Source organism: Anolis carolinensis, chromosome 2, assembly GCF_035594765.1.
Source record: "Anolis carolinensis isolate JA03-04 chromosome 2, rAnoCar3.1.pri, whole genome shotgun sequence".
In the NCBI taxonomy this organism is placed as follows: domain Eukaryota; kingdom Metazoa; phylum Chordata; class Lepidosauria; order Squamata; family Dactyloidae; genus Anolis; species Anolis carolinensis.
In genome coordinates, this window is record NC_085842.1 from 291,949,294 (window position 1) to 291,964,155 (window position 14,862).

Here is a 14,862-nt window from a genome sequence, read left to right on the forward strand (position 1 = left end):
CAACAAGGTTGGTGGTCCTTCTCACACACAATACAGTATGTGGAAGTGGATAAGATTAGGAACTGCATTTCGAGAAAAGTCAAGCAGTGCCTATACATTTAGGAAAGTCACACATAGGAATCATATTAAAGTGATTAAGACAGCAACTATCAGTAATTTCTACCAAATTCCCTAGGCATTCTGAAGACTAAGCAATATAAAAAAGTAAACACACTGCATAGAACTCCACATATTGCATGCCAGAATCCACATTAAAATTTCAAGTCAAAAAGAATAGCAAAACAACACATCAAATGAGGCCAAATCTCAGCTGGCAGTTTTTTTACTGTAAGCAGGAACAAATCACACTATATATTAGCTGTAATTATTTGGGCAAGGAATCTGTAGTACAAGGACACTGCCAAATAGCTGCAGTCTTTAGACATCTAACTGAACATATTTCCAATTTACAGCAAACATAAAGTGCAGCTATCACGAAATATGTTCAGAAAGGGACTACAACTGCCTTCCTTTGAGATTGACAATGTGCAACTTTCCCATTTAAAGTCTGCATCAAGTAAACAAGAAACTGAAGATCCTAAACAACTGTCCTATCTTCCTCTCCTAAGGAAATTATTCAGCCATGGGTTAGTGTGCGAAAGTGAAGAAGAATATCTCATTAGGGAAAGGGACAAGGAAAGAAAGAATGTAGTTAAAACCAGAATACTCCAGCCTTTAATACCTATACAAAAAGCAGTGGGAAGGAACCTGCTCCGATCTTTTTTGTCAGGCTGGAAGTGTTTGTCTAATACGGGGCTGGTCACTAGCTGTAACTGAAACATAATCAGAAAAGCAATAAAGAAGGAAATGTAAGTGTCCAATTAACAAGACCTTGAGAAACTTGAAATGGTCTCTACAATAAATCCCAAACTTATTGTTTTGGGGCTAATTTTTCTTTCCCTATACCATTCTCAAGCACATTGGATCGATATACCCCATGAATAGTGTCTATTTACTTTCTAGGAAATAGCCATATAGCTTATGAACTAGAAACATGAGTGGTTTGTTAGAGTTTTCTTTCAAGAATCTTCATCTTTGTGACAAACATGCTTAAAACATAACAATGTCTGAATATCTATAAAGTACTTATCAACCTGAACTGATTCAGCAACATGTTGTTTCCTAATAATTTCAAAATGCTTCTGTCTCAAAAATCAAAACCATCTTCTCCAGAACTCAATTCTGTCTACTTAGTACCACTGAATCTGAACTGCTGCTGCCTTCCTCAATGCCTAGAACTGGCAAAGTTATTGTCTTCGAAGTTTAAGGTTGTACACTGAGGCCTGAAAGACAGTAGAATTAGTTCACTTCCTTTTTTCATTCCAAATATGAGTGGAAACAGAGATACAGCACAGAAGCAACAGTGTTTCTATCATGAATTGCATTTCCTGAAATGTCTGGTGAGGGAACAGAACAAAGTTCTAGTGTTTCCTAACCTAGTTTGCACACTTCTCTTATAAATAACAAGCTGATTATTTAAGGTAATTCATGGGATAAAAGATAACCCTGCAATCCACAGATGCAAACATACAGCAAAACAATCTTCCAAAAGGATGAAATGGTAGGCATATGGTTAGATTCCAAGAAAGCCATTGACTTCTCCGAGAAAATATCTGAGGAAATAGGCCTCAAGAGTGTTTCCTAACTCAAATTTCATCCAGGTTTAACCCCACAGAAATAAAAGACACAATGACTCAAGAAAAGATGCCTTAAGAAATAAGCAGCCAGTGGATATTTTGGAAAGATTGCTCATTGTTCACATTTAATTATAAAAAAAGATACACAAATGAACGGTCACAAGCATAATCCGGCAAAAGGAAGATAGTTAAAAGAATGAAATTCGAGCTACAGCTGCTCTAATTATTCCTTTCCTTTGATTGGCCAAACAACAAAGAAAAAGAAAAAAAGAATTCATGTTCCAATGTTTATAAATATTTACTTCGGAGATTAAACCCACAAGACCACAGTTCATGAACTTTGTGTTCTAACCCAACAATCTCTTCTTATAGTCTTAGTATGTTCTGCACAAGACATATAAAGCAGACTACTATCTATATTCAATTTTATATCCCAAAAGGGTATCACCTTTTCCAACACATCTGAAAGTTACAAATTCAGAGATCACTACAACAATAGACTCACATGACTCTTCCAATCATGCTTGCTAGTATGACAGCAAGAACCACTAAAGATTCTGGAGATGGAACGTTGTCCAAGGAATCATATTCAACAAGCCACATCAAACCCAACAGTAGGGCAAATACAATCAGTTCACTTACTAAAAACTTTCCTGAAAGAAGCTTGAAGCGTTTCCCTGTCATCTAGGAGAAGCATCCTGGATAGAACTGTATCTGTAACAGTCCCCAAATGTTGGAGATACTGTTCTAGATCAGAGGTTCTCAAAGTGTGGGCTGCACGAAGCATACTGAGGGTTTCCACCGTTCCTTCTTCCATCCCCCTCTAACCTTTCCCTCCTTTTTTATGCTCCTGCTCCTCCCCTCCCCACCAAAAACCTTTTCAACCTGCCCTCTTGCTGTCAAAAGCCTTTTTTTCCTCACTTTCTTTGCCACCCAGATCCTTTCCCCCTCACCTTGCTTGCTTCCAAAACCCTATTTCCCTCCCACCACTCAGGGGGTGCTTTGAGTGCTCTGAGGATTTTAAAAAACATTTTCAAGCCATGGTTGATTGAACAGACACAGAATTTTTGGAAACAGCGGGGCAGCTATATTTCAAAACCTGAAAAAAAAATCTGAAATCCAAAACATTTCTGGTCCCAAATATTTCAGATAAGTTATACTAAACCTGTATTATCATCCTTGCACAGAAATATCCGAATTTTATTTTTCATTCACTTTTATTACTATTTAATTATTTTTCTCCACCAATCTCATACATTTGGCAAAGGCTCTGAAAAAGCTGGGTTCCCTGCCAATTTCCCCTGAACCAATAGGCATTTTGGAAGAAAGGATGTGTATTCCTTGCCAGATTGCCCTGGGCCATTATGCAGCTTTGTATAGCTGGCAGAATCAACATGAAGCCAAGTTTTATGCTCCCAGTGTACATTTTCCCTTTTCCCTAAAATGCAGCTTAAAGATAGATATTTATGCCCCCAAAAAACAGGAGACCCTTCTCTTATCACTTCATTTTATCAGCATTTGAAATAGAAAACAGTAAGTGGCATGTTTAGTTCAAAGTCATATATGATTGCCTATATAGTCAAACATTTCTGAACAATAAACTGGTAACACATCAAGACAATGCTAAACCTTTATAGCAGGCCTGCACAACTTCTGGGGAGTAAAGGGCCAACATCTGATAGGCTAAGCCTCTTGGGACTACAAATATGTTTTTAGCACCTCAATTTCCAAGTAAGGTGTAATTCATAAGTAATTGAGATTGTTGTTGCTGTTGTTGTTGTGTGCTTTCAAGTCGTTTTAGACTTATGGAGACTATCAGAGTTTTCTTGTCGAGATTTATTCAGAGGGAACTGACCTTTGTTTTCCTCTGAGGTTGAGAGAGTGTGACCACCCTAACATCACCCAGTGGGATCAGAGCCATAGTTTGAGGTTCAAACCACTACCCCACGCTTTCTGAATTCCTTTTCTCTTTTTCCTACATACCTTTCTTTCTCTTTTTTTTACTTTCTTCTTTCTCTTTTTATACCTTTCTTCCTTCCTTCCTCATCCCTTACTTCTATTGTCTCTACTTCTCTCATTCTCTTTCTGCCAGCTGAGATTTGGCCTCATTTAATGTGTCGTTCTCTTTCTGTCTTTCTTTCTTTTTCCTTCCTCCTCCTTTTCATCTTTCTTTCTTTCCCTTTCTCACTCCCTCCTTCCATCTTTTTTTTTAACATAGCTTCTACTAAATTTTATTAACTGGATAGGAGCACAATTAATACAATGCATTCTATCCTAAAGGCAACAGGCTTTGGAAACTAAGCAGGGTAAACTTTCATTAGTACTTTAATGGGAGACAGTCAACAAATGCCAGGAGCTTTGGGCCATGTTTCAGAGAAAGAAACGGAGAAACACCTCTGAGTATTCCTTGTCTTAAAAACTCTTATGAAATTCATGGGTTTGTCAAACATTGACAGTTAAAATATGTATGTGTGTGCACACATACACTTAATAATCAGCTATGGATTCAAAGAATACAGCTGACAGTTACATAAGATTTAAAGCAATACGTCTGATCAAGATTAGAACCCTTGATTACTGGAAATGGAAATGCCATTGAAGCACTTATCTAGGTTTATATTTTTAGGGAGCAACCACATACACACTTTACAGTTTTTACTTGGTCTTTTAAGGGTAGATGCTTGAAATACCCAGATTGCCCATATTTTATTTGGGTTCTGCATACTTTAAAGGTCAATTTATCAACTGTGCCATATTGTGATCTTTATATTCTACCTTAATTATTCTATACATATCCCAAGAAGGGAAATCAAACACATGTTTTACTGTCTAAATGAAGATAATTGAAATATTGATCAGTAGTTTAAATAAATAGCCAGAGGGATGATGGGGAAAGACTAGATAAAGGGAGTATGCACTGAACAAAAAGCAGGTCAATCTTTGATCATCTTTATTTTGCACTCCACTAACATGAAGGAAAAAGTCATATTTAACATAACAGTAGCGTGCCAAATTGTATTTGTTTATAGGGCTTCTGCTTACTGTGACATTTTGATATAAAGTTAAACATTTCAGACAACAAAGAGAAAGACCACACCACAAACAGTACAGGAAGATCACTAGAGAGAGAACAATAGTCAATTGTAAAAGTGTGATTCCCTAAGTAGACCACAATTTTAAAATCCTCATGGGAACCTCACCACACAAAACAGTTCAATGAGAAATAAAAGATAACTATAACAGAGTAGTTGAAGTTGTGAAAAGCACTCCATGCAGTGACATTTTTGTTTGCCTCACAGGCATGTTTTTTTAAATGAAACTCACTGAATTGAATCTGGTTACAGAATCAATGAGATTTTTGCAACACACTGGCATGTGATGCATTTGCAATATAACAAGAGGCCATTTGTTGATAATAATAATATAATAATTTTATTCTTATACCTCGCCCCATCTCCCCAAAGGGACTCGGGGCGGCTTACATGGGGCCAAGCCCGAACAGAACAATAAAAACAAAACAATAAAACCAATCAACCAGACAATAAAAGCAAGTCATAAAAAACCATATACAAGATAAAGTGTTAAAATCGTGCATTAGGTTCAAAGAATCTAGGCCAAAGTCCTAAAGTGCAAATATATCATGTCATCAGGGGAGGGTGGTTACTCAGCTATGATGGCTATAAAGTGCCATTATAATACTGGGGAAGGCATTCACTGTAATGGACAACAGGTCGATCATACAGAGATCAGTCACCAAAAGCCTCTCGGAAGAGCCAAGTCTTCAGGCTCGTCCGAAAGGAGAGGAGGGTAGGGGCCTGCCTAATCTCCCCGGGGAGCGAGTTCCAGAGCCGGGGGACCACGATGGAGAAGGCCCTCTCCCTCATCCCCACCAGCTGTGATTGTGAAGGTGGTGGGAGCGAGAGGAGGGCCTCCCCCGACGAACGAAGAGGTCGTGCAGGTTCATAGGGGGAAATGCGGTCTCAAAGGTAGGTGGGTCCCAAACCGTTTAGGACTTTGTAGGTGATAACCTGCACCTTGAATTGGGCCCGGAAAATAAACGGCAGCCAATGGAGCTCCTTAAACAGTGGCGTTGAACATGCCCTGTAATTTGCTCCAGTTAGAAACCTGGCTGCCGAGCGTTGTACTAGTTGCAGTTTCCGGGCCATCTTCAAAGGCAGCCCCACGTGGAGCACATTGCAGTAATCCAGTCTAGAGGTAACTAAGGCATGGACCACCGTGGCCAGATCTGACTTCTCGAGGTATGGTCGCAGCTGGCGCACAAGTTTTAATTGTGCAAAGGCCCTCCCAGCCACGGCCGACACCTGAGCTTCAAGTGTCAGCACCGAGTCCAGGAGGACCCCAAGCTGCGGACCTGCGCCTTCAGGGGGAGTGCAACCCCGTCAAGCACAGGATGATGTAGGAAGGTACACAGCGGCTCTAACTACCATACAGCTATGGTTGGTTATAGGTTTATCTTATCCTAATCACAGAACGACAGACAAATGCCTAAAGAAAGATTCTCTCTAGAAGTCTCTAGGTCCTATAGTTTGATTCTGTTCTTCAGATGTTGACCATATAGTTGTGCTGGAAGACCTAGAACTCCTAAAGAGAACATATCAATGAAATCCACAAATAATCAAGTGCACAAAAGTTAAATCTGGAAATGTGAAAGGCCAACTGCAGTTCATCAATCTAGGCAGATATAGCATTTGACTACACCAAAAAAAAAAAAAAAGCAACTTACCATTCTTGCTGACATCCAGTTCCCTGAGGTTAATGAGATTTGCTATGGATGCAGGCAATGTTGTTAGATCATTGTCTGGCAAACTCAACTTGTGCAGAGACTGACAATTAAAAAGTTGCTATTGAGACAAAAGCAGTATATATCTATTATGAACACATTAATAAAGATATATGTTCAATGACTTTGTCACATTCAAAAAGCCAAAGCAAGTACCATAAATAAATGTCTAACAACTACCTCCTATTAACCAATAAAACAATTTGAATGTTTATCAATAATCAAGCTTTCTAGTTTGGGCAAAAATATTAAGATTCTTTTTTTTAAACATAGATATTACACCAAAGGAATAATTGCATAATTCTAGTTTTTAGCTTGTACTGACATAAATAAAAATAAGCTATGCATAGAATAGTTTAAATATATAATGCCTTTACAATCTTAGAACGTTTTCAGATACCGTATATACTCGGGTATAAGCTGACCTGAATATAAGCCAAGGCACCTAATTTTACCACAAAAACTGGGAAAACTTATTGACTCGAGTATAAGCCGAGGGTGGGAAATGCAGCAGCTACTGGTAAATTTGAAAATAAAAATAGATTCCAATAAAATTACATTAATTGATGCATCAGTAGGTTAAATGTTTTTAAATATTTATTGTAATTCAAAGAAAAACAGTAAACTAGCTCTGTAAGTGGAAAAGTAGGGAAAACAAAAACAATATGGTATCAACAATAACTTTTTAATAATAATATTAGAAATAAAACTTCATTTGTACCCCACCCTATCTTTCCATGGGGACACAGGCCAGCTTTCAACATAGTAACAGACAAACATTCAATGCTTGTATAAACAAAAAAAACCATAAAAATTTAAACAAAAGACAACACTAAACATTATAAACTAATAAGTTAAAATAAACGGTTGCATTAAATAATTACAAAAAAAACCAACAGAGGTAATGTCATATAAGTTCCCTTTCCATGTAAAAGTGTAAAAACCTTAGCTCAATCAGTTTGGTATAGTACCATCATTTGGCAGTGAAAGCTAAAGACCTTGTAAAACTACAAATCCTGGGATTCCATAGCGTAGAGTCATAGCAGTTGAAGTGATGTACCATGCCTCTTTGGGAGTGAAAGCTAAAGACCTTGTAAAACTACAAATCTTGGGATTCCATAGCATAGAGCCATGGCAGTTGAAGTGATGTACCATGTGTCTTTGGCAGTGAAAGCTAAAGACCTTGTAAAACTACAAATCCTGGGATTCCATAGCACAGAGCCATGGCAGTTGAAGTGATGTACCATGTCTCTTTGGCAGTTAAAGTTAAAGCCTTTGTAAAACTTCTGTTTTTCTAGACATACATATCTGGTGATGGGAGTTTGGGCTCAACTTTCTGATAAAATCCTATGCTGTTCCATCCACCAGATGATATTTGATAGAGCCTTTTCAAGGGCTAGAAATTATTTACCTTAAACAGAACTGAGGCTTTGGTGTTTTTCTTCAATACTGGGAGGTATAGTATAGTATAGTATAATATAGTACAGTATAGTACAGACCCTCTTTGGCAGGGAAGCACTGAACCTCTGTTGATTGAGGTGGTGCCATAGTGCAGTTCTTCTCCTCCTGTTTGGAGTGCCTAGCCCTTTAAGGCAGCACGTGAGGTTACCAGCACCATCGGAAGGCAGGCAGGCAGGCAGGCAGGCAGACACGCTGCACTCTGCAGCCTGGCTCCTTTCTGAGGAGCATGGAGGAAGGAGCAGGGGGAGGAGGAGGGGGGAAGATTGGGTGGAACAGCGCATCGTTTCTCTCCTTTCCCCCAATTCCCACCATTTTCAACTGGAGGGAGAGGAGGAGCAGCGGCCAGGGCGGCAAAGGAGCCTTTGTCTGGGAGCCCCTGTGCCTTCTCCACCACTTGTCCTCTTCCTCCATGGCCAGTCAGCTTCGGAGCCTCGCCTACACGCTCCCCTGCTAGGCTTGACTCGAATATAAGCTGAGGGAGGTTTTTTCAGCCCAAAAAAAAGGGCTGAAAAACTCAGCCTATATTCGAATATATACGGTAAATGTTTTCAGTCTGCATGCATTAAACATAGTTCCCAGGCTGTCACAATAAAGTGTATCCTGTGTTGTAAAGAGGAGAGATAGAGGGAAAAGGTATATTTAGGAATATGACTGGGATGCATGTGGCAAAGAACATGTGGCTTATCTTTAGCTGTGTTTCTTTCGTGTTAGTCTGTGCCTGTAACATACCTTTGGAAGTTCTTCAATCTGATTAGCATCGAGATAGAGTTCCTCCAATGTTTTTTCAAAAGTAAAAATCTCCTTAGGCACCTGCTCCAGGCTGCAGTGAGAATAATCAAGTGCAGTGACAGTTTCCTCTTCTCCACGCAAACAGCGGCATGGCACCAACCTCACAAACAAGTTCCGCTTTGTTGTCATTTTCAGGCACTGTTACAAAATAAAATAAAAACAGCTTGTTAAAAATAGTAACACACTCAGGACGTTGCACAAATATCTGTGCCATTCCCCTAGCAAGCATGAGAAATGTGTTTAAATAATATAAATACTGTGAAAGTTCACCATAATACAATACATATTCTAATCTTGTTCATACTCTTCCTTCAATCAAACTATCCCTGAGCCAAATAGGTATTTCAAGAATATGCTGTACTCACGCAACAGAAACAGGAGTCAACCAGCAAACTATGGTTTTACTTAAATGGAAACGATATGTTAAGAGGATAAATAACTGACAACCTAATTTGCAGGTACACACTTTGGCTTATTAAAGAGAAAAGTTAGGATTTGTGTGTGGGCACTCCATTCTTCCTCTCTTTAGATAAACAACAATTCAACATTTGTTAAGTTAATTATCCACAACTTCCCATTAATTATAATCTACTATACTATGGTTATTAGAATCAAAACAAAGGAAGATTTGACCTTAACACCATGCTTCAATTTAAGACTCCAATTTTCTAGTATACTGCTAACTCTAGGTGTTAATTAATTGGGTATAACAAAATCTATGATTAACATAGGATTATTGAGTACATAAAAGGAAGAAAGTTGCAGAAAAAGGACAGATACACTCATGTATAGGTCAGAGTAATAAGCCAAGTTGCATATATACAAACCTGACTGTAAAGTATTGATAATAAAAAACTTAACAAGTGGATGGGAGCCATATTTTGTAGCTCTGATACATAAAAGGTTTGTTTTAGGGTAGGGTTGGACTGTAAGTTAATTTTGTTAATGATAAAGTTTTGAAAATTTTCCACTCTTCATGATTTCTGAATACATGCCATCAACACAGAAAATCATGAGATTTTAAGAGTCTGTGGATCTGTAGTAGCCAAATTATTTTACCTTGCAGCACAGAAAATTAGCAAACACTCCAAGCACAAAAAAATTGGAGAAGTGACCCAAAGTCATAAAATATGTGATACTTATTACCAATGAAAGGCTAGAATTAAAATTGCATGTAATAACTTTTTAGCCAGCATTCCTAGAATTATCACAAATATAACCTCCTTTACTTGTGTTTATAGCTCAGCTTTCTTCCAGACCTTTTCTCTCCTACTCTGTTATGTTTGCCGATTGATAACCTTGAGGTAATGGTCAGGGTGAGGTTGAAGGAGGGTAACTGAAAGCTTATTTTGAAAACAAAGTACCGTTAACACTTGACATGAAAGAAAGAATACTTAAATGAAGAAATACTTTTTTCTTTGCCTACTGATTATTTAATTTATTTATTTATTACAATATTTATATCCCACCCTTCTCACCCAATAGGGGACTCAGGGCGGCTTACAATAAAACACATATATAAAATTGTACAATGCATTGTGAATCAATTAAAAAGTTATTAAATTACATCAGACATTCATAAAAACACTTATAAAATACAGATGGGCATGTTCGAGTCTAAAAGACTGGGTCTGTCAATTGAGTTCCAGCATACATAATAATAATTAGTGCTTCTAATTGTTATTCGAAAGCCTGGCCCCACAACCAAATTGTAACTTTCCTACGGAAAGATAGATGGGAGGGGAGCCTGCCGCGAGCAGGGCCTCAGCTGACGATCTTAAACTTCAAGGTAGGTCATAGCATAGATGCATATGCATAAAAATAATCTTAACATTTTCATTGGCATCTAAAACTATTCTAATTGTTCCAGTAGAAAAAAAAACAGAACCTGGTGACTGAAACTCAATTTCTTAAATAATGTAATGAATTAAATAGTCAATACTTACCACTGGGTTGTGTTTTTCTCCCTGCTACTTCTTCCCTGAGCTTTCAAAGACAACATTCTATGAAAAAGAGAATAATCATCTTCATCATAAATGAAAGATATAAAATATTTTTGTAATTAAAGTTTTTATTTTTAACTGAAACAATTTCACAGGATCTTTTAGGCAGTACTACGTATGCTTTCCTATTCACTTTGGTAATGATCAGCAACTGGAAACAACATCTTAGGGAATTACTGAATTTGAATCTACATATAGCCCTTTATCTAATTATTTGAGTACAATGTAGTATCTAATTTACAATGGCAATATTTCATCAAAAAATTCTAAAAACACCAGTTTAAAATATAAAACAATGAAATAAAATGAAATTAATGGAGCATGATTTATCTTTCAATGATGCATGTATCAACATAATTAAATCTGTATTGTAACGCTCCTATTGAATTTGAAAAAGGTGTGATGCATATACAAAAGAAAAACAGTTTATAATATCCAGAATTATAATGTATTCCTGACTCCAATGATAGTAAATAACTCTCCTTTTAAATAAAAATACACATCAAAATCTTTACTAGCAGAATTAAAAGTGCCATGCTATTTATCAGAGTCAAGAATCCCTACCTACATTTTGGAACACTGTATGAATCAGATTATTTATTAAATAAAACAGCCTGCAGTTATAAGGACCAGGCATGTGGATGTTTTTCAAGATAGCCAAAGTAATCTCTATTGTGAAATGAATCAACAATATTGCTCCCCACAATCAATACAATGCATACCATAAACCCGTTGTTACATACTGTATTTCTTTAATTGTAAGATGCCATCGATTGTAAGATATACCTTAATTTCATTACCAAAAAAACAACAAAAATACATTAAGATATATCTGTGATTCTAAGATGCACCCATTTTTAGAGATGTTTATATAGAGGAAAAGTGAGCCTTAGAATTGAGGAAATACGGTATAACATATATCTGCTATATAGACCAGAATTATAGTTCCTAGTTCTACATTATAAGTAAGTAAAATGTTATTTCTATCTTTATTACAGCTAGGACATAACACATTGATCCAATCCTGCTCTGAATACAAACAAAACAATAATAGTACTATTTTAGACATTGTATCTAGGTATTTTTGTTGGAAGTTTTGTAAGTGGTAGCAGCACTAGATTTTAGGTAGCTTTACAGTTAATAAACTCTAATCTACCAAGCAAAGTTACCATTTTAACAAACACACTTTCTTAATAATCTCAAACAAACAGTAACTTTCTTATTTATATCCTGAAATTATTAATTTGTGATACTTCCATAGTGCTGATACAAAATTTCATCATGCAAGGTAAAAGGTAACTCATATGCAGACAGATCCTGATACCATACAAGAGACCCTCATTCCACCATAGAAGGTATGTGTGTATATGTGTGTGTAGTTGTTCACACACCACACACAAGTTTTAAGAGGAATAGTTCTGTGATTAAGCACTGCCATAATGTTGCCAAGATCAGTCCCTGTTAACAGACTTGTAGCCCAATTTTGAATGAACTAAAGTCTTCAAACAATTTTCAAAAGCAGCCTTATAATGTATCACTGTAATCTATACCAGAAATTGACAGAGTATGGGTAACCAAAGCCACCCGTGCATCCCTAATGCTGGTTCAATTGGGTTACTGTCAGTGTCTATACATACTCATGGCAAATAGAATGTGTTAGTCTTCAGGGTGCCACAAGAAACTGTTGGTTTTTGCTGCAATAAACTAAGAAGTTGGGATCAAAGCATTCCCAAAAATCAGAAATTCATCAAAATGCAGAACCCAGTCTTTATAAAAGTTTTTTTTATAAGTATGAAATGAGAGGAAAAAGCTGCATGTGATTGCACAAGTGCATGGAAGGTCACGGAAACATGATGAAATACGCTGAAAGAGTGGGCCACACATTGAATGTATGGATACTGAACTAATTATAATTGGAAAACACGCTCCTTTAAAAGTAATTTAATACACACACCCAAATTAGGCTGAACACCAGCGAGTAAATAAACATCACAAACAATACTTTCTTATCATTAAATTGTCCCTCATCCATACTGCTTTCAAGCACCAACTCAGATTAACCACTATTTATCTTGTCTTTTTACGAAAAAGACAGAGCTGAATGTTATTCTCATACTGATGGCACTCCTGTTCAAAATAGCCTAATGATTTCACACTATTTAAGATGCTCATCACTGCTATCTGCGGCTTTAAAAATTTGGAACTTTCATTGTGGAGCTGCTACATCATGCTTCAGAAACATGACTGGGAAGAATAAACAAGGCAGCTCTTTTAGTGGTACCTTGTATGCAACAGTGAACAAGTCATTTTCTTGCTTAATTATATTCAACTGACACCTGAAGATATCAAACATACGCACGTTAAGTAGAATCCAAGTGGAATTCAATAATTGAACTGAGAATCCAAGCAGAAACAGGATCACTAAAAAGCGCAGTGATACCCCTCAATACAAACTCAAGGAGAACGTAATATATTATACTGAAAGATGCAATAGATTTCTTTTCAATATATTTATTTGTTAAAGCATTTTTATTTTGCCCTGTATCCAAGATCCTCAAACAAAGATATTATTTGTTATAGTCTAGCTACTAAGAGAGATAGAGAGATATTTCAGTCTCGTTGGCAGCAGAAAAGCTCAATAGTAAGATTAATGACTAATTCCATTACAAACAGAGGATTTGTTGTAATACTATTAAGGGATCAAAATGAGACAGCTTGATAATGTCAGAGATAAAATAATTCCATATACATTAGTGTGATTTCTCAAACATGGACCAAGTGGTGACTTTCCTTAATTTTTTTATATGATAATACAGAGAAAGCTAGGGAATATTTTGTGAGGAACACTGGCCTAACTGGAAGGACTAAACCTCCGTCAGGACTACACAATTCAGGTTCTAGTTGGAGGTACATAGGACTGAATGCTCCCCATGCTGCTATATATAGTAAGTAATGATCCACAGACAAAGCCCTTCTTCCTAATATTTGAGTTTCTCTATGGTGCCTCAATCTGCACTAATATACTCCAGAGGCAGATGTACTTCCTAAATTAAAATCAATTGATATTGTCCTAATGTTATCATTAAACTAAACAAAAATGCAACAACATTTAAAAAATGTAAATGAGGTGGAAAGGGAATGACATAGACCACAACTTGTCTTCAAAGAGTGGGAGAGGAAAGGTATGTGGACTAGCAATTTTCTTTTCGTGTCAGGAGCAACCGGAGTTGCTTCTGGAGTGAGAGAATTGGCCGTCTGCAAGGACATTGCGCAGGGGACGCCCGGATGTTTTTTTTTATGTTTTACCATCCTTGTGGGAGGCTTCTCTCATGTCCCTGCACGGAGCTAGAGCTGATAGAGGGAGCTCATCCGCTCTCCCCCTGGGTGGGATTCGGACCTGGCAGCCTTCAGGTCAGCAACCCAACCTTCAAGTCACGAGGCTTTTATCCCCTAGGCCACCGGCGGCTCCAACTAGCAAATTAAGCTCCACATATCATATATCCAATGACAATGAGATAATTTGTTAAAGGGAACAGTAATCCTTTAAAGTATTTTATTTGATTAGATAGCTGTGATGACTCATGGGCCATGTAGTCCCGTTCCTAGTACTATTGTGGCAGATGAAGAGGACAACTTGGGTTTTCCACCGTTTCAGCCAGAATTGGAGCCCTTGCACCTGCAAGATGTTTGGCCACAAGAAGTCAGCCAAACAAGCCTTGAGCAGAAATCTCCCCCGTTTTCTCGCCGGGATAATTATAATCGAGATAGAGGCGCTAGGGAGGCGAATCGCAGAAGCGCCAGAATTGCTGCCAGACAATTAGCTGATTAAGCCTGTTTCCCTTGGGAAATCTTAAGGAGTCATGCATCTGGACACAGTATGGGTTTCACTTCTTGTTCCCCAGGGAAAGTGTTCCTTGGCGGGAAAACAAGATCCTATATAGGTGTTTAACCGCAAGGGAATCCTTGCGGAGTCAATTCGTCAGCTTCGGGAGTGAGATCGTGTGTGGACTACGCTACTCCTGTTCCTTGTTTCCAGGACCTTGTTCTTGTTTCAACCCTGCCTTGTTCCACGGACCTTGCCACGGACCTCGCCACAGACCCTGTTCTCGTCTCTTGCTTCTTGTTGCCTCGA

General features: G+C 37.7%; 1 protein-coding gene across 4 annotated transcripts in view; it reads right to left on the reverse strand.

Moving 5' to 3' along the window:
• erbin (erbb2 interacting protein) overlaps positions 1–14,862 on the reverse strand; it is a 115,463-nt gene that overhangs the window by 57,050 nt on the left and 43,551 nt on the right. For all 4 annotated transcript variants that reach the window (XM_003216339.4, XM_008102890.3, XM_008102889.3 and 1 more), the window contains exons 2-4: positions 10,674–10,730; positions 8,668–8,865; positions 6,421–6,538 (exon numbers count right to left, since the gene is read on the reverse strand). In XM_003216339.4, the coding sequence (XP_003216387.2) occupies positions 6,421–6,538; positions 8,668–8,856 (307 nt within the window). In that variant the 5' untranslated portion in view covers positions 8,857–8,865; positions 10,674–10,730. The remainder of the gene's footprint in view (positions 1–6,420; positions 6,539–8,667; positions 8,866–10,673; positions 10,731–14,862) is intronic.